Source organism: Haliaeetus albicilla, chromosome 12, assembly GCF_947461875.1.
Source record: "Haliaeetus albicilla chromosome 12, bHalAlb1.1, whole genome shotgun sequence".
Lineage (NCBI taxonomy): Eukaryota > Metazoa > Chordata > Aves > Accipitriformes > Accipitridae > Haliaeetus > Haliaeetus albicilla.
The window spans coordinates 24,457,115-24,479,858 of record NC_091494.1 but is presented as its reverse complement, the minus strand read 5'-3'; the positions used below and the strand labels follow the sequence as shown (position 1 = coordinate 24,479,858).

General features: G+C 37.7%; 1 protein-coding gene across 3 annotated transcripts in view; it reads right to left on the bottom strand.

Moving 5' to 3' along the window:
• LRRC28 (leucine rich repeat containing 28) overlaps positions 1 to 22,744 on the bottom strand; it is a 56,886-nt gene that overhangs the window by 5,797 nt on the left and 28,345 nt on the right. The window contains exons 6-10 of one of the 3 annotated variants that reach the window (XM_069798519.1): positions 16,585 to 16,791; positions 10,056 to 10,158; positions 5,034 to 5,209; positions 3,424 to 3,459; positions 2,287 to 2,446 (exon numbers count right to left, since the gene is read on the bottom strand). In XM_069798519.1, coding sequence (XP_069654620.1) covers positions 2,287 to 2,446; positions 3,424 to 3,459; positions 5,034 to 5,209; positions 10,056 to 10,158; positions 16,585 to 16,791 — 682 coding nt within the window. Of the gene's footprint in view, positions 1 to 2,286; positions 2,447 to 3,423; positions 3,460 to 3,506; positions 4,285 to 5,033; positions 5,210 to 10,055; positions 10,159 to 16,584; positions 16,792 to 22,744 lie in introns of those variants that run through there. The other 2 variants (XM_069798520.1, XM_069798518.1) reach the window with 2 other exon arrangements.

Here is a 22,744-nt window from a genome sequence, read left to right as displayed (position 1 = left end):
CTTTCCCATCGTTGGATTATTACCAATAATATAAAGATTTAGTGACCAGCAAGTAGTTTTCCATCACTTTCTAAGAAAATTATACTATTCTAATGGAGCTCAATGCTTGGAAGAAATACTTTATAGCATGACTATAACATCTTATGCCACTCTGAACATAATGACTATAATGTGGAAGCAACTTATTTTACTCAACATGAAATCCATTTAATTTCAGCATACGACTGAAGTGTAACAGAATAGCAAGTTGAAGTATGCAATATCTACATTCAGATCTTTCTAAGAAAGATGACTTTTCCAAAATAGTATTTATGCAGCCTTCTGGCTGCTGTCCAGATTTGGCATACCTAAGTTGTTTTCATTTCATAAAGTTGAATTGCTTACAAATCAGATACCTCTTATGCCACAAACTCACAGCAAAAAAACCCTGTGATACAGCTGTGGAAGATAGGTACCATCAACCTGAATCATCAATTAGTCTCTTCTTAAAGATCTTCCTGTTGAAAAGCAGTGTCTTATTTTTACGGAAGATAACTATCAAATCAATGGATTTCAGCAGGACAAGAACTAAGTGGCATTCTTGTGCATTATACATATCAACAAGTAATTTCAGAAACATTCCTTTTTAAAGCACCTCTCTTTTCTGCTCCTCACCTTTAAGCAGATGCTTTGTAACTAACAGCTTGACATGAATTCTCTAAAAAGAACCTGAGCATCACATTTGCTTAACTTCAAGTGACTTTTCTTTAAACCTCCTTTATTAGATTTCAAACGGTACTGTAGTTTTGTCCATGTAGAACCAGTTGAAATTCTTCTGATGATAAGTTTTCCATTGCAGAAAGTGGATTTGTTGATATTATGGCTCACGATGGGTAACAGTATGAGCTCAGACTAATAGGCTAGGGAGAGTCACTGCAAAACTATCAGTGCTCACCTTAAAGGTATTATGAATCTTCATCTACATGATGGCACTATTCCCTGAACTGTATCCCAGTTTTTAAGTCCCTTCTATGACTGTACTGTCCAGCAAGTCAGGAAGTCTGTGTAGGCTTGTCTACTTGACTTGCGAGTCCTGCAGACACAGTCACAACTGCTACAACCATCAAAACTGAAATATTTTTAAAAAGATGTATTGCTATGAAATGTATGTTACAAAGCAGAGTGTTTCCACAGCATATCTCAAGTTAATTAGTGTGGAACGAATAACAAGAGTATTTTACTACAGAACATTTGGATTAAGCTCTGGCTTTAAAGATTTTTTTTTTCTGCCTTTAATCCTACAGCACTTTTATTTGGTGGCAGTATTCTCCTCAAGTTGGGATTGAGACCATCAGGGGAAGTATTGGTGTTAGGCAGTATTTCCTTCCTAAGGCACATAAGTGCCATGCATGTGCTACACTACCACAAACAAGTCAATCCTATCACATCAAAACACTTCACTATCTTACAGCAGTCTGAAAGAGGCAAGTGTAATAGCCCTTGTTAAACAGTCTAACCAGCATGTGCTGGTTTTAGCTGGGATAGAGTTACTTTTCTTCATAGTAGCTAGTATGGGGTTATGTTCTGGATCTGTGCTGAAAACAGTGTTGATAACACAGGGATGTTTTAGTTACTGCATACACAGAGCAGTGCTTACACAGAGCCAAGGCCTTTTCTGCTTCTCACACCACACCACCCCACCAGTGAGGAGGCTGGGGGTGCACAAGAAGTTGGAAGGAGACAGAGCTGGGACAGCTGACCCCAACTGACCCAAGGGATATCCCATACCATACGACATTATGCTCAGCATATAAAGCCGGGGGAAGAAAGGGGAGGATGTTCAGAGTGATGGTGTTTGTCTTCCCAACTAACCGTTACGCATGATGGAGCCCTGCTTTCCTTGAGATGGCTGAACACTTGCCTGCTGATGGGAAGTGGTGAATGAATTCCTTGTTTTGCTTCGCTTGCACACACAGCTTTCGCTTTACCTATGAAATTGTCTTTATCTCAACCCAGAAGTTCTCACTTCTACTCTTCTGATTCTCTCCCCTATCCTGCCGTGGCAGAAGTGAGTGAGCAGCTGTGTGGTGCTTAGTTGCTGGCTGGGGTTAAACCACAAGACAGCAGTATACTGGTTGTCTTATATTTATAAGATTTGCCAACTTTTATATGCAATCATAGGAGAGGGGCTTTAAATCTGAAAGGCTTCTAAGTTAATAAAAAAAATAAATCCTTAAGAATATGCTTTGTTCCATAAGGTGTTTTTCTTCCTAAATGAAACCCCAGTGTAATTTCCTGTATAATTACCCTTGATGCAATCCTGCCATTGGAGTTTCCCTCAAGGGAAAGAGCTTTGGGTAGACAATGGTAAACATAGGCTGGCTGCAGCGGTGGCAGTGTCCCAAGGGACAGTGCAGCAATTCCAAGAGGCTTTTGGGTAGGGAGATTGGAGTCAGAAAGTTCAAATCTAGAGAAAAGAAACAAAAAAGGCTTGTAACAAAACAATTGCATGATAAAGTCAAACACAACAAGCATGATCCATGAACAATTCAGAAAATCAGCTGTCTTACATTCTTAAGACTTTGTCAAGAGAACCACAATTAGGGTGAAGCGCATGGTGCTTTCCATGTATAAGCTCAAAAAGTTAAATGTATAAATTTAACATCTGTGGGCGTAAGATTAAATGGGCCTAAATACCCAGGTGAAAATATTATAGCTCAAGCAAATAATAAAAAACAGTAATACATCACAAAGCATTTTTAGACACAAAGATGATCTAGACAGATGTTTAGTAATTCGTAACAATATAAAATTCTGAAAAAGGACATCAACAGTGTTTTATTAAAATATTTCAGCAACCAATCCAGCAGAATAGCTAAGCTCACTAAAAAGCCCAAACTCCACCATCAGCAAAAAGGGATCTGAAATATTTAGAATTACTTGAAATACAATCCAGCCCAGCATAATTCTCACAGGTCCAACCAAAAAGACCCCTCTAAAAAGATCAATACATTCATAATCTCTTAAGTGTGCCCCCACAGTTTACAAGATGCCATCATTTTCACCAAATGGGACTCCAGGGTCATTTCATGGGAAAGAGCAATCATCTTCTCAGGCTTGGCCCAAGCCATGTAGTGCTTTATAAATTAAAACCAACATCCTAATCTCCATCTAGAAACTGAGAGATGGCCAGGTCAGGTGAATGAGTTTAGGTGCTGAGTAATCAAGACAAGACACAGTACTTGATAAATCAGTTTCGCGATATCACACTAGTTCCAGCTTTCAAACACTGTAAGGTTTAACCCCATACACAATGCACCAGAACAGCCTCAATTGAGATGACAAGCATGATGAATAGTACACTTGCGTCAGAAAGAAAAGGTCACATTCTGTAGCCAAGCAAAGATGGAGGAAAAGTAGTCCAGTCACTTCTGTCATACTTACCTAGCAGCCTCCAACTATTTAACAGCACCCTTGGAACTGCAAATTTAAGGCAGTGAACGATCAAATCTGTTACTTTAATCTTATGTGCCACCTGCTTCCTCAGCACACCATTATCTTACACCTGTCTGAACTATGCATTACTCCTGCCTCACTGAAATGTGGGTGTTGCCAGTGGTAATGCACGTAGTCTTTAATAAGGTCACTCTAAATAAGATATTTATGTGTGTGTGTTTATGTATATATAAATATATAAAAAGACTACATAGTACAGTGTAACAAACTAGAAGTAGACAAGATAGTTAAAAAAAAAGTTTCACCATCTTTTTCAGGTTCTGCACCTTGGCTGCAACTAGATATAATCCTCACAGCCTTGTATAAACCATCTATGAACCATGTCTTAAACTGATTTTGCAATGCTATCTTGCTATTCCCCAACCAAATTTCACCAGCATCTTCAGGAACCATATTCAGAGTCATATTCCAGAAATTATTGTGCAAGTCACAACCCAGTGAGAAAAGTAGTTACTGGTTATTTAAAAGATCTTGTACCTGATGTTCTCAAACTCCTTTTCAAAGACTAGAATTTTGCAAATCAAAATGAAATATCATTCGTCATTGTGCAATTTTGGTGTAGCTGATAACCTGATACTAAACTAAAAACCTCCCCTCTCCCCACCATATGCAGAAATATAAAAAATACACACCCGCAAATGGGTGAATTAATATGTTCTTTATATCAGTAAATACATTCTCCATAAAGCAGTGCTGTTTCCTGTGAACATAGGCTTGTATGGTTATCCCACCCCTCAACATGAAGCTTCTTTACAGCGTATTTGCTGCAGATCTCCTTGTACACTTTTCCTGGCAAAGCAATAGTTCAGCAGTTATGATTTACTCCAGTGGCCATGGTACTAGTGACCCCTTATCGTAAATCCCCTAACCTTTCCATTGTATCTCTCCACCCTTCTGCTTTCTACTTTCACCTCTAAAGCTGACGAATTCCCAAGATGCCCTGACTAGGAGGGAGTCACAATACATCTAAATCTGAATCTGCAGGTTATCATCAGATATTGCTAACTCATGTGATTGCATGATGTATAACCAGATGAGCCAAGGGCCACTTCACAGCAAAGAGCCTGAATTGGGGCAGAACTAAAACAGCTCAGCTGTCACACTGTACTGAAATGGCCAAGGGCTGCTAGCATTTCTTTTGCCTTATGTATAACAAGACTGCCAGTTTAGGAGTGTGCTGCCTGGCAAGAAGTTGCATTGCTGGCTGATGCATCTAATCTTGCCTCAGGAACTGTATTTCTCATCTCCTATTTCCATTAAAGAGTTTCTCCTGCAAAAAGTGTCCTTCTTTATATAGTCCTCAAGAAAGAAACCATTTGTAAGTACCACTCGACCTTAGAAATAGTCTTCGGATCTCTGTTTCTTGATATTTTTTATATTTGTTCTAATACAGCATTTCAAACATAATTTGCTTAAATAAATCTTTTAAAATATCAATCCTTGCCCAGCCCTTTGAAGACCTATTTGAAATGTTCCTATCATTGCCAGAAAAGGACTTCCACTCTTTCTGTAATCTGAAGAATGCAGAAATTTCATACCTTTTAAAAACCTGTAGTAGGTGTTATAGAGGGTCCTCATGGCCAGTTCTTGCAAAGGTAGCACATGATCTGTTTCTGTCCCTATAGATTTCACCTCTGCTGGCAGGAACACAGTTAACTGGCCCGATGAAAAAGAGAGCAGTTTCACCTCTGAAACTTGAATTGGAGAACCACAACTAGGAGGACACAAGACATTTAGGAAGTGGTTAGAAAAAAAATAATAATAAAAGTAACTTTATGGGAAAACCCAGATGACCAACCCAAAGTATGCCTGATACTGTTGTTCAGCGCAGCACCTTTCAAGGACTTCTTGCAGAGTGCACTACATGTTGGGGCTGGACTAGATGACCTTTAGAGGTCCCTTCCAACCCAAACTATTCTACAATTCTATGTTGGCACACATTTTCTATAGATTACCACCTTCTGTGGTGTGCTAGTCATGGCACATCTAGAGGTCTTTACTTATCAAATAACATTCAAAAGCTGGAGAAATGAGAACACAATCCCAAGGAGGTGAACCAAGTGCACAACGTGTCCCTTACTGTACCAACGTGCTAATCTCTTTTAGGCTCTGAATGCCATTATTACTGAATATTTTATACAGGGAAGCAGTTTCATAGACCTAACAGTTGGCTTCCTGTGTCTTGGATCGACCAGTTCAGAATGGTAATGGGATTTCTCAGCTACGATATGAGGCAAACTACAACCACCAAAAAATATCATTTAAGTGCCACTGTGTGATTCTGTACTATACCTTTCCCCACCCACAGAGTTCCCTTGGAGGGTGGGGGGGGGTAGGTGAAGGAAAAATAAAAAGAACATCCTAAGCTGTAGTGGGAAGATACACTAGTATGTCTACTAGCCTTGCCCTTCCCAAATCATCTAAGGAAAAGGAAGGTTACTTGGATCCAAGGAGAGAAACTCAGCTTGTAGTAAAAATAACAACTCTTTACATGATCCCTGTTGCAAACTATCATACCAAAGAGACACGCATAGGAAAATTCTACTAAGAGGTTGGAGAAGTCAACAGGGGAATTGGAATTGTTTATGACAGCTTAAATTTGAAGCCAAGAGCAACTTGTTAGGGCCAGTCCTAACAAATGGAACAGAAACACAAATTTGTCAGCCATCCCAGATATTGGACCTAAAAGTGAGGTAACTACACTCGACCTTATCAGTCATGAAAGAAATCTTACAGTACTTCTCTGATAACAAAGAATCTCATCTCTTCTGATTAAAGGAAAAACAGCCCAGAGAAACAAGCAAAAAAGAGCAGCATCAAACAGCAAGTCAATAAGCCTCTTGTTAAATATTTAATGCTTGCCCACAAACCATTAATGAGGTTAAAATATAATTGGGAATTCAGAGATCCAATATTCCAACAATCCATTCCCCAGCAATCCATATCCAATGAGTTAGCTATCACAACAAATAAATCTAGAATGTTGTATTTTCAAGCTGATTAACCCCTTAACCTAGCCAGAAGACACACCCGTAAACTCACTACATTTTCTGCAGTTCAGAGCTGGGCCATTTGATCTACTTTATGTAAAGAGTGAGGCTATTAATGCCAGACCACAACACTGAAAACTAAAGTAAACAAGGAAAACAGACCATCAAGAGGAATAAGAGATATATACCCTTAAATCAGGATGGATTAGGGAACGAATCTCAACCTATGAGTAATACTGGGTGCAGGAACAAAGAATTGAAAAAACCCCACACAAAATCCATAGAGGTTAAAAAGTGGAATAGACGATGGTCTAACTAGCTGGCAAAAATGGAGCTGCAGAAGAACACTGGTGAATAACTAACTGGGGAAAAAAGGCTGTAACCACCTATTGGCTGCCTTTAACAAGACTGACAGATACCTAGCTGGAGACTATGAAATCCAATCTGCAAAAAAATAAGATCAAAATTTATTTTGAGTGCTGAGATCATCACCTCTTACATAAAAGACTTTTTCAGTCACTCTGACTACAGGATTCCCAGACAGAGATGCATTACTTACACAATGCAATTTATATTCTATTTTCAGAAATCTAGCTTTATGTTAGTAACAGCAGCATATCAGGTTTTATTCTCCAGTGGATGACCAGACAGAGCACTAAAGCCTGGATCTTCAACTCTCACCTGACCCATAAAAACCTTGCATTGGTTACTAATGCTTTCTTGGAAAGAACACAGAAATTCTTCACATGACCATTATTGCATGATTTTAACGTCACTCAGCACATTATCAAATAAAACCTTTGATTTCGTAATAATATATATATGTATGTATATATAACTACTCTTCCTATGTTGAAAATTTTCCTTAAAAATAATCTATGACATTTCAAGATGGCTTCACAACATAAAGACAAGTATCTGTTTGGTACACAAGTACAAATATTATTTTGCTTACTAAAAATAATTTCTTTTCATTCTTTATTTTTAAGGGGAAAAAAATTATCATTTTTTTAATTCCACAGAAGCATTACAAGAATTAATTTCATTCCAACACTTGCAAATTTTTTGGTCTCTTCTATACTAGTTTTATACTACTGTATTGGCTTTGTGTGGCAAGGTTTTGGTAGTGGGGGGGGTGGTTACAGGGGTGGCTTCTGTAAGAAGCTGCTGGAAGCTTCCCGTCTCCAACAGAGCCAATACCAGCCGGCTCTAAGATGGACCCGCCGCCAGCCAAGGCCAAGCCAATCAGCGATAGCAGTAACGCCTCTGTGGTAACATTTTTAGGAAGGAAGAAAGTTGGGACAGACGGAAATGGCAGCCGGAGAGAGGAGTTAAAACATGTAAGAGAAACAGCCCTGCAGACCCCAAGGTCAGTGAAGAAGGAGGGGGAGGAGATGCTCCAGGCGCCGGAGCGGAGATTCCCCTGCAGCCCGTGGTGAAGACCCTGGTGAGGCAGGCTGTCCCCCTGCAGTCCATGGAGGTCCACGGTGGAGCAGATCTCCACCTGCAGCCCGGGCAGGACCCCACGCCGGAGCAGGTGGGTTCCCGAAGGAGGCTGTGACCCCGTGGGAACCCCGCACTGGAGCAGGCTCCTGGCAGGACCTGCGGATCTGTGGAGAGAGGAGCCCACACTGGAGCAGGTTTTCTGGCAGGAGTTGTGACCCCATGGGGGACCCGCGCTGGAGCAGTGTGCTCCTGAAGGACTGCACGCCGTGGAAAGGACCCATGCTGGAGCAGTTTGTGAAGAACTGCAGCCTGTGGGAAGGACCCACGCTGGAGCAGTTCGTGGAGGACTGTCTCCCGTGGGAGGGACCCCACGCTGGAGCAGGGGAAGAGTGTGATGAATCCTCCCCCTGAGGAGGATGAAGCGGCAGAAAATAACGTGTGATGAACTGACCGTAAATCCCATCCCCGTCCCCCTGTGCCGCTGGGGGGGGCTTGGGGGGGGGCTTGGTAGGGAATCTGGGAGTGAAGTTGTGCCTGGGAAGAAGGAAGGGGTGGAGGGAAGGTGTTCTGAGATTTGGTTTTATTTCTCATTACCCTACTCTGGTTGATTTGTAATAAATTGAGTTAATTTTCCCCAAGCTGAGTCTGTTTTGCCCATGATGGTAATTGGTGAGTGATCTCTCCTGTCCTTATCTCGACCCACAAGCTCTTTGTTATATTTTCTCTCCCCTGTGCAGCTGAGGAGGGGGAGTGATAGAACAGCTTTGGTGGGCACCTGGCATCCAGCCAGGGTCAACCCACCACAACTACTCTCCATCAGAGATACTAGCAGCTTGGCTCACCAGCAGTGTACATGTAATGACAGCAAAAAGAACTGGCAATGTCTTTACAAAAGGTCAGTGCAAAGATAAAATTATTTTGACTGAGTATAAAATAAGGACTTAAAACATTAAAAAAAATAAAGTCATGGTTGTTTAAAATGACCTGAAATAGGCAGGACAGTTGGACCAAACTTGTTGGAACACTTCCTGCATTGTCACTAGTGGTTTTGGTCACAATCAATACAGTTCAATTACCTTTAGGGTCAATTTAATGTCTGTGTTACATTTTACAATCAGTTCTGAAAGAACAAAGGCTAGAAATTATTTTTCTTGAAAAACAAAATTAGTAGAAGCTTGAGACTGCATACAGTTCAGCAGAATTATAATCCAATTCCAAGTATTTAAATATCATACAACCAGCTGACACGGGAATATTAGAAAAAACCTTAAAATGCCAAGACTCAGCATCTCACATATTGCAGTAAAGCACAGGCTGTAGAGAGGGAATTTATATTTAATGCAAGATTTGCAGAGAGTGAGCATACCAGAAATTTATAATTAGATGGTAATGGGAACAATCCCCTTCTGATCAGTGTTACACCAGTAAGGCTCCGTTCATCAGTGGTGCTGATCCTAATTTATGCTAGTGTCAGTGCAGAAAGAATTAAGCTAGTGTCCTAGACAGACTACTTTTTTCTCACATCCTAACCACAAACATGACACAGCCTAGGATATTTTGAAAATCCACACATAAAAATATACCTGTCAATCCATAATTGCTAAAAAAAGTTACTTATTTTAGTTAGTAGGTACCAAGACCCAGAAGAAGCTGATACTGGGATGTAAAATGAATGAAGGAGCTGCATGTGACATTCCAAGATATATGTTATGGCCCACAACTTACAGAAATGTGAGAACTTATGAACTAGATAGATGCTGCAACACATTAAAAAATATTTTGTTCATTCTTTAGCGCTGGAAATTCTGTGAAGCCTACATTTTTGGCCAATCTTTAAATGCAGCTAGGATTCAGCTTTAGGCCTTATGTTATCATTCATTACAAATTCCTTCAGAATAACTGCACTGTCTGTCACAGCTTAATACTAAAACATTGAAAGTCAGCAATTAACACAGATTTATTACAAAAATAAAACAGAACTGGGAGCTGCAGTAATATCCTCAAAGTAACATCAGTTCTGAATCAATCACACACACAAAAATCAGATATATCATACAGGAAGATATTTATGAGAAATTTTACAAAAAACAGGTATGCAAGACATTTGAATTAATTCATACCTACCCACTGCAACCAATGACTTTATTATACAAATAAGATGGGAGGCCTTTCAGATGAATATTGTTATCCACATAAACATATTGCAGCTCCCGAGAACGACCTAAATCTGGGTTTAGAAAACAAGAAAAGTCAGGGGGAGAAGGGATGACAGTGACAATTATAAGCAAAGTAATTCTCTTTAATTATAAATAAGCTAATCAGACTCCATGTAAGCAAACATAAATAGTACTTCTCAGTTGTAAAATTTCAGCCAATGGTTTTATTATGGATGAGCTGAAAAGCTGTTTAGAAAATAGCATTGAAAATTACTAACACAAAACAAAAGCCTTTTCAGTAGCTCTGAAAATCCCATTATAAATAATTAATTTTAACATTGATAAACTCCAAAGTCAGTTTGAAGAATCAAAGGGACAACTGATTTCAAATCTACAGTGCATACTTCAAGTTCATAAGGTCAAACCTGCTTTCATTAACTGGCCTCATGTCACTGAAATCACAGCTTCACTATCTTTGGTAAAGTGGTAAAGACATAAACAAGAATGTGGTCTGTCCTAGGCTTTCTTTTCTCCAAGAGGAGATGTTTGATTACATTAGCCATAACCAAATACAAACAGTAATCATTCAGAAACAAGTCTGTGTGATGCGGTAATTTACAGAACACAAGAAAATATACAAGCATTAAACTGCAGAATATTCTACAACAGAAGTTGTGGCTACAAGTAAATGATCAATATATCTGGAGGTGTGCTGCTTACATTATTTCTGTTAAGATATTCATGGCTGGCAGTCAAAAGCAGCAAGTACAGCATGTTCAAGCAATACCTTCATGGACTAGAAATATATTAACATACACCCGGATAGGAGCATATAGGTATGGAATATTATTTTGTTTAGAAAATTAAAGTGGAAAAATGGAGCAAAATTTAAAAAGGGAAAATTTAGTTTCTAGGAAGAATTCTTGGAAAAAAGAATTTTGCTTATCAGCAAGATCTAGTCAGTGGTAAAACCGTCTGCTGTCAAAAGAAGTGGAAAACATGCTAATGTGAGACATTTAAAGAGACAAACCAAACAGTGAGCTAAAAAGAATAGTCTAAAAAAGTTTTGAACTGGCAAGAAAGATGACATGTAGGATCATCTGGGTAGGCCATTTCATCTGTAGCTCTTATGCTGTTCAAGATACTGGGTTAGGAAAAGACATATGCGTTTAATACAAAGCACAAACTAAGTGAACAATGTTTGAAAGTCTCTCTGCTTGGGAAAGGACAGCTGCAACCCAGACAAATTGCATTATGAAAAAATAAAAAAATAAATCTGTATGCCTCCCAGCTTCTTAAATTTTTATGAGCATGTTATAGAAAATAAGCAAGATAAACAAGCATTTGGCTGAATCAGCCACATTGCAAGATGGTACTAATATCGACTAATTCCAACTTCCCATCTTTATCAACTGTCAATTACCTTGGTTGGCATAAACATAAGGATACCCAGAGAAATTAGCATAGCTTTTGTCCCTTTTGTAATCATGGCCAAGAACAGAATAAAAATTAAAACAATTTCCATTATAGTTCTATTCATAAATTCTATTTGGAATAATGATCTCATCATTCCCTACTATGACTACAGGTAATACAGTCCCTTCTTTATTATTGAATAGTTTTATTGTACGCAAGAGCTCTGGACACCACTTAGTGCAGATAAAGTAAATGATATTTTGAGTGATCCCTCCCCAAACATTTGGCCATCTTCAAACATACTGAATGTCTTCCGCTGTCACCCACTTGAATGGCAGCTGTAAGCACCACAAACCTTAAAAGCTCACTCTGAGGAGCAGCTTCAGAGGATGTCACATTATCAAATCTTTGATATAAAGAACAAGTGATGATACCAACAAAAACAAATAGATTGCTTTTCTGAAATAAAAATGTTAACATAGAAAAACTGAGTTTTGCTTTTTTTTTCTTTTAATACAGACCCTTGCCCTGCAACAGTCTATGGAGGTTTCAGGGACCATAATCTGGACTTTGTCCAAACTGGAGTTACTGGACATTGGGGGACATGTTCAGCCATCACATGCTTCTTTGACCCTGTCCCAAAGACATTCTAGTTTGCAGAGTTATCTGCTGCATCCATCAACTGTCCTGCCGCAAGAAGCAAGTACAAATATCTCTGCTGACTGGTAGGCACTGCTGTGAGATGCTGCTGTACATAGTTATGAGCTAACACCTCAAAGATGATTTATTTTGGCTCAGTATTGCAGGGCTGAAAATAGTTTAGTAAAGTTCTGGGATATTTTTAGATGAAACAAAAACATTGTTATCATACAATGAATAAAAACATTGCAATACTGAGGCACTATAACATCATAAAATATTGTAAGGCTGGAAAAGAATCATCCAATAAAATTTAAAGCAGATAGTATGTGCAAGGCACACCTAACGCTTAGAGAATATTGCCTCATGTTGCAGAAGCCAATTACACTAAGAGGAGCAGAAAACTATGGGTTGCTGGACTAGCTTGAATGTGCTACTGTTTAACTTATTAATTTAGAGAATGGAAGAAAATTTTTAAGAGAGGCTCATCGTGTTCAATTCTACACAGATGTATGCAAATGTGCTGAAAATCAGGCAAGTCAAAAAAAGCCCTAAAGCTGTTCTTTTCATATGCATTGAGGGGGGGAGTTAGGCTGCATCTCATCTCTTCCCTCTGTCTTTATCTTATGCTATGTTTAGATTCTAAGTTCTGAGTTGACTGCATTTCCTAGGTAATTAAAGCAAATTTTTGGATGTTAGACAAAATATCTCAGTGGGAAAAATTCAATAGCCAAAGCCAAATAGCCTGTAACTATAAATGTTCCTTTGATATAGTTTCTTTGCATTAAATAACCAAGCATCTTCTAGTCCCCAAAAGATTTTTTTTCCAGTTTCAAACACTATCCATCAAGTTTAAATTTAAATAAATCACCACTTTAAAAAGCTCTTTGTAACCCATCCACATTAATTTTTATGTCTTATATCAGTCAACAAATATTGTTAACAGTTCTCTAAAAAACATGCTTCTGAAGAACTTTGTAAAATAAGGAAGCTGTCCATCTTTGAAAAGGCTAAAGCTACAAAGAATGTTTTCATGTGGCTTTTGCAAGCACTGTACTGTGTTTAAAACATTTCCACTTTCCTCCTTCCAGGCTCCCAGATCAAAGACCTTTCTCCCAGAAATGACCAAATGCCATGAGTCCTGAACAAACCCCAATTCTATTTTTCCTTTTTTCCCCCTTTTTTTCCCCAAATTTTTTTTCTTTTTTCTCCTTTTTTTTTCTTAACCTCAGGGCCCTGGCATATGCATTCCACATGGCTGAAGATGGAACAAAAGCACTTGTGTGTCTGCACTGATGCTCTTTTAACCATACTGTGAGGGCAAGGACACAAAAGCAGCATATACCGAGGTAGAATAAGGCCTTTGTTTACTGTGCAGTGATAATTACTAGACCCATTTTCTAAACAAAAAGTGCACATAAACCCTCAATAAAGTGATATAACACTGAATATTTGCTGTCATAACATCCCCTGTACTGCCAGTACACTTGAGAATTTATGGCCTATTTAATTATATTTGTACTTTATTACATAAATCATTTTTACTTTTGCAATATCATCAGATTCAAATTTCTGCTTGCACTGGAATTTGTTTTCAGGCATTAGAGCATTTGTTAATGGTAAAATTTTAAAGCTAAATTTCTGTCAAAGGATAATTCATATTGTAAGTAGATTGACATAAAATGATCAGTAGTTCCATCCTACTGTTCAAGAACAGAATTCCTAACCATTTATTAGGGCAGCATGAAAGCTACTCTAACAATAACAGGACTGTCCAGGATGCAGTTTCCAGTTCAAGTTACACATACAATTTGGGCTTTTTTAAAAAATAAATTTATTAGGAAGGCCCAAAGGCTTGGATCCATGCAGTCTTGTTTCTTTGGATATTCAACAGCTGGAAAATACTGGCATATCCAAGAATTAAGCAGAACAAATGACTAATTCATTATTGTTTACCCATCTGCTTCTTTATATACCAGTTCTGAAAGTCACAAAGTGGGATCAGGTATTTTTATTGTATTTTGTAAAACTGGTTAATAGTGTTACACTTTTTTCTTATGACACATGTGCCCACAAACTTAAAAGAATGCACAGGACAAAAAACTACGTAGTACCCTTCCAGCAGTGCTGTGAAAGTATTGTGTGCTGCTGAAATAAATCTTACACCTATCAATCTAGGAACAGGAAAATGCAGATTTCTGTAACACTTAACAAAAGGCTCTACTGGCAGCTACAAGGGACATACTTAGATGAGGAAGAATGGATTCCTTGGCATAGTACATGTCAACCACCATATGGAATAAATGAAGTAAATCACACATTAAAAAGCATTAAGCAATATGTTCCAAACATATTTCTTCTAACATGGACATGTCTAATAAAAAAGAGAAAAACCCCACATTCTGTCAGGAGATGAATAAATTGTCTGCTTTTCAACTCAGCTCCCTAACTGAAAAAAATCGTTTGACAATTCTTGCTTGAATATCACTTGTAGATATTTCTACAGTATCTTTCGCTGTTATTTAATGTCCTTACTCAGTCATTAACTAGTAAAGTGAAGTTGGATGTAAGAATACACACAAAACAACCATTAGCCAACATGTGCAGCTAGCAGAAATAATGCTACAATTATGCCTTAACTTCAGTAAAACTCCAAGAAAAAATATTTTCCCATACAACAGATGGTAAATTTAATCTTTCTCTTTTTCAATGCACTAACTCTATCTTCTACTTTATTTCATCACATCTTGACCACTCTGAAGCCCTCTGATTCTTCTGAGGAAGGATTAAACATTTACATTTATACTGTGCTGCTTTTCCTCTGAACTCTAGGATTTATGATTCAGTTTCATATCCACAGATAGCAAATTATCTCCAAATGTTCACCAGTGAGTCACTATTAAGAACTACTGAACAAGGTCAATTGACAGTCTTTGATGTTTCCCGTTATTTTAAAAGTTCCTTTTGAATGTTTTGAATTTAAGTCTAAAAATAAAGAAAAAAGAAGGTGTGTCATTATATTAGAGATTTATTCCCTTCTTTTGAACTTAAAACACTTCTGCAGATCTACGGCTCATCCAGGTCATAGCTTGCTCACAGATAAGCTACTAGCGCAAAAGTAGCAAAAACTGTTATCCTTTAATATTTCACACCTCATCTTACAAAAAAATTAAAAAGATTCAACTTCCTGTCTCATGAAATGGAGTTAGATAGAAATATTTGCCAAAATAGGGGAAGTTATTTTGCTTGTTTTAGTTAGTACTGTGGAATCTGGATGATGCATCCTGGAACTCATTTTCTCATTTATATAATGACATATGTTGGAACATAACTAAAACACTATGTCTGGACACATTATTTGCACTTACTTTCCAGTAAAATAAACTAAGGTGCTAAGAAAATCAGAAAGATCATAAACTCCTTTAAAGACTAAATTGCTAGCACTGAAAAAATTAAGTTAAAGGCATACAATGTAATTAATTTAGAAATTATAATCTCATTTTTAGCCACCTCAATTTTCAGCTTCTTTTCAATGTGATTATCATAACTTCATCTGCACCTAATTAACACTGAACTCTGTATTCTAGAAAAACTATTAATGGCTATTCAAATGACATGACAGATCCTGCATGTGTGTCTGTATTTCAGCAGAGATTAGCCCCTGGCAGGGCTAAGAAGTAACAAACACAGGGAAGAGGACTTGCTTTTCACGACCAGAATACATAGTCCACACTTACTGACAACACAACTACTTCCCACAACAAACCACCACATGCTGACTGCACCTCCTACTCCTGAAGGCCTGGTTCAACACTTCCAAACTTTGAAAGGGTTGAGAAGGCGGCAGATAAATTCTTTCCTGGGCTACTACTGTGGAAGTTTTGATGGATGCCTATACACAGCACAAACTAAACCTTTGATAGATTTTGCAGTACTGACATTCCTAATCATGAAAAATAATTTATGTGGAGTCACTGGGATTCCACAGCAAGTTTTAGACACTAGCTGAAGAATCTTAGTGAAATCATCAGATCCAGCAAACAGAAACAGATCATTACCCAAAGTGGCAGAAGTCAGATTACATAGTACCGTATTTAAACACAACATCATTTAAACTTTTTTCCCCTTCAGTTGGCTAAAAATAAAGCAAATTTGATAGCTGACCTATGCTTTAAAACAGACATGAAACCTCAACCTGCCTTTTTTTTTTTTTATCAACATATTTTCCAACAATATGATCACTGTGACAACTCCATAAACAGAGTTTGTAGAGACCACCAAAGAAAATCACTTGTTGAGGGTTTCTAGTTTTGGTTGGTTTTATTATTATTATGTTTGTTTGTTTGTGTTTTGTTTGTTTGTTTGTTTCCTTTTGGGACAGAAGGTTTGTTTTCCTGTCTCTTCTCTGACCTATCCCCTGCCCAATGACAGTGGTGACTCACCAAGTGGCAAAAATGCAAGGCGGTTTCCAGCCATGGAGAGCTCATTGAGGCTTGGTAGTTGGCACAGGTGGCGGGGAACATACCACAGGTGGTTTCGGTCTGCGGTCAAGTACTGCAGTGAAAGGCACATATGCAGCCTTTCAGGTAACGTTATCAAACGATTGGTTGAAATGTCCAGTGTTTGTAGCTCCCTCAGGTCTCCAACCTCTACAATCCAAACAGGAGGAATTGAGAATTATTAATATAACTATTTTCACAAACAAGACCAGAAAAATCTCACATAAATCAAAAACAAAGGTCAGTTAGCTGTGCTGTTTTTCTCTTAAGAAACTGTTCTGTCAATCCGTGTTGAGAACTGATACAAATAATCCCCATCATCATCTTATTTCAAATCTTTTTGATGAGGAACAGTTATCAGTTAGGCAGTATGTTTAAACACGAGATCTCTCAAGATAGAGAATTCCTGAATTGTGACAATTACTACTGTCAAAAATATCAAGCAGTTTCCTGGTCCTACATCAGAACTAGGAAAAAAAAAAAACAAAAAACAAACAACAAACCCCAAACAAAACACATCACATAGCTTACTGTTATTGAGGGTGTTTTGCATGACCCCAAATTCATGCAAATTCAAATTAATTTAAAGAAAAAAATAATTGAGGATGCAATGCTTATATCCACCTTACTTAAGATTCTCTTGCAATGAGACTTACAAATGCATGCATAACACTTCTTGCTTAGTGACAGTCTTTCACCAAGCATGCTTAGGAACAACAGCTCTGTCTTCATAATACAATTCAAAAGACCTAGTTTAAATTAGAAAAGAAATTTCTTAATAACCTGTAAATTATATTGCTATGTTACATTGTAGGAAGATATTACAGTAAGCGCTAACCTATAGTTGTAATAATTAGTTACAGCTTCTAGAAATTCTTTTTTAACACTAAGAATTTTAAAAGTACATGTTGTGTTTTAAATAGTATTGTATAATTTTTTTATGTAGGTAACAAATGAAGTTCTTAAAAGTCTGCAAGATGTGATCACACAAGTAGCCTCCCTTGTACAACAGTGATTTTCCTTGTGTCTGGTCTGTGGGACCAGGATGCACTTCTTCAGGGACTGACTGAGAAATTTATTAAGCAGCTCTACAAGTTATCTCATCATTTATTTACTTATTTTTTTACAGTTGCTCTAAAAATTGGATAACTCTATAAATTCTTTTCCCCAAACATGGGGAAACTGTAAACAGTTTTGCTTTGTTTTTAAATACTTTACAGCAATGGAACCAACTCATGAAGTGCTTGATGCCCCTTAATTCTTACTGCAGTTCTGAGCAGCTTGCAGAGCCAAATGTACTTTGCTCTCAGCTGAATGAAACCAGCTCTTGCATCTGATAACTGCTAAAACAAGATTCACTAGAATTTTCTACACAGAAAACACCAGACAATCTACACAATTCACAATCCGCACAATTTACATCTCTATCACCCATATTTTTTAAAAAGATATAAATAGGGTAACACTCTTTAAGTTAAAGCTAAACAGAAGCTGTTGTGCCCTTAAGCGCTCTCTCTGCGGCACGAGCTAGAAAATTTGCTATTCCCTGAGCTCTGAGGTAGCACCTTGTATACTACACCCAAAGAAGAAAACAAAACACTAGGTTAATTTCAAGCTGTCTTCTACACAACGGGGAAAAAAAATGCCAAATCTGAAGTTGACCTTGGGAAAAACTGCTATAAATGTTACTTTCAAGACTGAAAACATGAAATAAAGGGAAGTTATAATTCAGTATAAGAGATTTTCACAAAAGTACTAATTAAACAAAATGTGTGCACATATAAAAGGAGTTTCTGCTCACTACAAACAATCCCAGCATTAACTACAATAAAGAATCAAAAACATAGTACATGCATCCTTTTATAAAATATTACTGACAGAAGTAGCTGCTATACACAGATGACCACATTCTTCAAATCTCTTAGTTTTGATGTCAACAGGAATCCTAAGCTTTATTTTAAAAGTCTTTGGGTTTTTTTTACTGCGAGATTGAAAATGAATGGCAAAAGCAAAATAATCACTACCAAATAGCAAAAGACTACTGTGCAAAAGAACTGCATTAGAACTCATTTTTAAAGAGTTTTATATTCATCACAAACAAAGCCATATGCTTGAAAACACTGACAGGAAAAGAGCCACCTACATTCAGCCAAACCACTGACCACATGCAGTCAATAATAGGCCTAGCTATTTTCATGCACTAACCTTTTTCTCTGCCACTAAAAACAGTTTTCTAATTCAGTTTAGGTCCAAAATCCCATAAATGTTACGGTTGGCAAAGCTGGCAGAGTTTCAAAGGCATTGCTAGAATGATATGTTTCAAATCTAAGAGGAAATAAAAGTATTCTCATTTTATCCTTCATCCAAGAAACACATACTTGCCCAAAACTTCATCCTCTCTACCTTACTCTTCCAATGCATACCAGATGTAAACATCCACTTTCAACATACAGTGCCATATGTTACAGAAACACCCATCGACCCATGATAAAGTTAAAAAGTAAACCAAACAACTTCAAGTGCCATCAGATTAAAAATATAACCCCCAGATTCCACACTATAGTGTTGAAAGCTCATTTTGAAGAACATGCTCAGACATTTACTAATGAAACTAAATTGGTTTCAATCTTGTTAAAGCAAAGGAAAACAATAAAGAGGAATAACACAAAATATAAACAATCCATTAATAAGTTTTTCAAGCTTTTAGTTACTATATACTATTATCCATGCTTTAAAAACATAAATACTGAAGGATGCCTTGGCTAACAAACAGTGAAAGACTTACAAATCTCTCTTTTGCTATCACCTCATCAAGCACTAAGATACATATGAGAGGTCGACTTTGGAAATTTCAGGCAGACCCAGTAAAGAAAATAGCTATTCCCAAATAAAAAGAACTGACAAAGAAGGGACTTCTATTCAGATTCCCACCCCCGCCCCTGAGGGTAACAGAGAGACAAGCATTATACATCACTATTAAACCACACTGAGGAGTTCCAATTACGTTTAAATGAAATTCATAAATGAATAATTTAAAATTTATATTAGTTCTAGGATCAACACTATCAAAATCAACATGGCAGAGCACTGAACCCCATTTTGATATCAGAAGCCAGAAAAAAAACCTCAGTAGCTTTGTTAATCAGAAAGACCTGAGTCCAGACGTGAAGTTCCTGTTGCTAGTTCTTTGGACCCAAGTGTTTCAGTCATGTCCATCTGCACAGATTACTGCCTTCACATATAGCTGGGCAATTCTGTAGCTTGGCCATATGGTACAAATGTGTTCGTGGCATTGTACACACGAAGTGGCTGACAGACTGTAAATCCGCACACTACCTTACTTCACAGAAACTTAAGTGCAGGCTTATACACAGAGTCCTGCCTACAACCTCCTAAAGGTGGTTTCAGTGACAAGAGACATACACATAAATACTTCCCTGTATTCTAAAACTGCAAGCACTTGACTAATTAATTCATCTTTTTCATCCCTGATAAAGATTCAGAAGTGATTACTGTGGCTCCAAAAAGCAGCCTTTGCATTCATGGTAATAGCTTTCCCAACCCCTTGGAGAGAGGGTCAAGTGAACTGTCATGACATGCATTTGGGTGTTCAAAAGGAAAACTGCCAAATACATTTCTCTCTCAACACAAAGAGAAAAGAAACATCAGCATACCTTTAAAAAAAAAAAAAGAGAAAGAAAGAAAGAAAGTGAAACCTTGAAAGATTTCAGGAAATTTCCAAAATTATTGACCTTCTAACAGATTGTATTTGTATAAACATACCTAGCATCAGGAAAAAGAAAAAAAATCTATTTCTGATTCAGATGGTTTAAATGCCAGTCTTTAATTCCCATGGCTTTACATGAAGGAAGAAAAAACATCTGGAAGTAAGCAGCCTATGCAACATATAATAATTGCCAAAGGCAATTCAAACTTCCTTAACCTTCTGGGGGTACAGGCCTCACCAGCTGCATAACTCGAAAATAACTAACAGTTTTCTTTACGTTTCAAGAGCAATCCCACCTTTCCCTGTTGGGCCATAACCCAAAATTTCATCCAAACATATATGAAACACATACACAATTGGATTTGAGTGTATGGAAGGCATGGATTTACTTTAAATCAAATGCTATCTGAGTCTTTCCATCCAAGTAAAGGAAAGAAGGGGACAGGAAAGGGCTACAGACCTACCTGCATGAGAATGCACCTCAAAGCAGGATATTAAGAGAAAGCAGAGAACCTACAAGGAATGGAAAAAGGGACTGATCAGCAGAGAGAGCTGGCACTTAGAGGTCACGCCACAGAACTTAAATGAAAACTGCCAGTAGGCCAGGAAAATGGGAACTCACAGTCAAACAAAAGGTTTCTCAACAAGAAATAAAAAGCAAGAAATGAAGAACTGGTGTCAACAAGGCGTAGAAATTAGGAGGACAGACCAAATATTAAATTAGTTTTTTGCATCATTTTTTCCTGTAAGAATAATGCTGTGTATGAGGACAGAGACAGAATACCTCATGGGAACAAGGACAAAGCACTGAAAATTACCACATCCATTACTAAAATGAAATGAGGCTGCTTAAAAAATTTCCATCCCAGAACACTGAAAAAATGGGTTATCTATCAAAATTGCAAGCTCAGGCACAAAGATTCTCAATGAATAAGACTTTTTCTGGGATAGCAGCCTAGGGCTGGAGAAGAGATGTGGAACCTGTGTTCAAAAAAGCCCTGTTAACATGAACTTGGCGCTCTTCAGTATCTTGTAACAATTGTTCTAAGGGGAAGGAGCAACCAAGAGTAACCAATGACTGGAACATAAATAGGAAGCAGAAGGAAAACGCAACCCAGATCTCTCCAAATGTAAATCATGTTATACTGGCTTATCTTTCTTCAATGACATTTTTTGGTTAATGGTAACATATGAGTATCACATCTCATGGCAAACTATTGGGCTGGAGAAAACATTACTAGTGGTGTTCCTCAAGGGTCTACTTTGTTTAGAATTTCTATTTTCTACCTTGGTTAAAAACCCCCTAAGTTTTAGTTTGCTGTTGACACAAGCATTTAAAGTATTGCTAATATGACAGAGAACCAAATTATCATACAGGAAGAAGAGCAAGAACTTTTAGACTGAAGTGACCACAATGGAATGAGAAATAACAGAAAATAAGGATGATAAGAAGGTGCTGCAAGTCAGGCCTCTGCTTGAAACAATGAAGGAAGAGAAGGATCAGCTATATTGGTTCACCACCTAAGGATAATGAGCCACCAGTGAAAATAACTAATGCAACTTCTATATATAGCCAGCACTGTATTAGGAGCAGGAAAGTATGTTAATATACCTTAGTATTGTAGGCAATAATGATGATCTTGCTATTATCCTACGAACATTTGTATCTACCACCCTGCTACCAAAGGGTTCTAACATGGAGGCGATCCTCTCCCTTGCCTGTCATCCACTCTGCAATGCCAGCAGCATGTCACTGTTTAAGGCTGCAACATGCTGTACTAAAAATCTTTCCTATATAACATGGAGTAATGTTTTCCACCTTGTGGTACCCAGAGGGACATATTCCTATGAATCCTTACAGAATCAAGTGCTGTGATGACTGGCTGTGATTGTGAAACACTGGACTTTATGCACCCAGTGATCCCTCTCTATACTGGGGTCTAAAAAGGACCTTGGTTGCTTCAGGAAAAGAACAGAAGGTGCTAAAAGTGGCTACCATGCTTCACCCCTGAAAGAACGTTTTAATCAACTTCCATGAATCTGAGTACAAGACACATTTTCCTATTAGAGCTATAAAACCATGCAACAGTGAGTAAAAGGCGTTTGAAGTCTTTCATACTTACAGAGCTTATCACCTGTCCCATTAGAAAAAAATGCAAGTCTCTATACATGCCTGTGAATTTGAACTATAATACTATTACCAGTTAAAACTGTAATGGACAGGAAATCTAAGTTTAAATCACTGAAAGCTTGATAGAAAAGATCTCCTTTAGATCTGTTCCGGGATGCCTCAGGAGACTTAAATAGATTTTAAGATGGTTAAAACAAATTAAATATCCTATTATATATTACGTTACATTTACTGTCCTACCACGC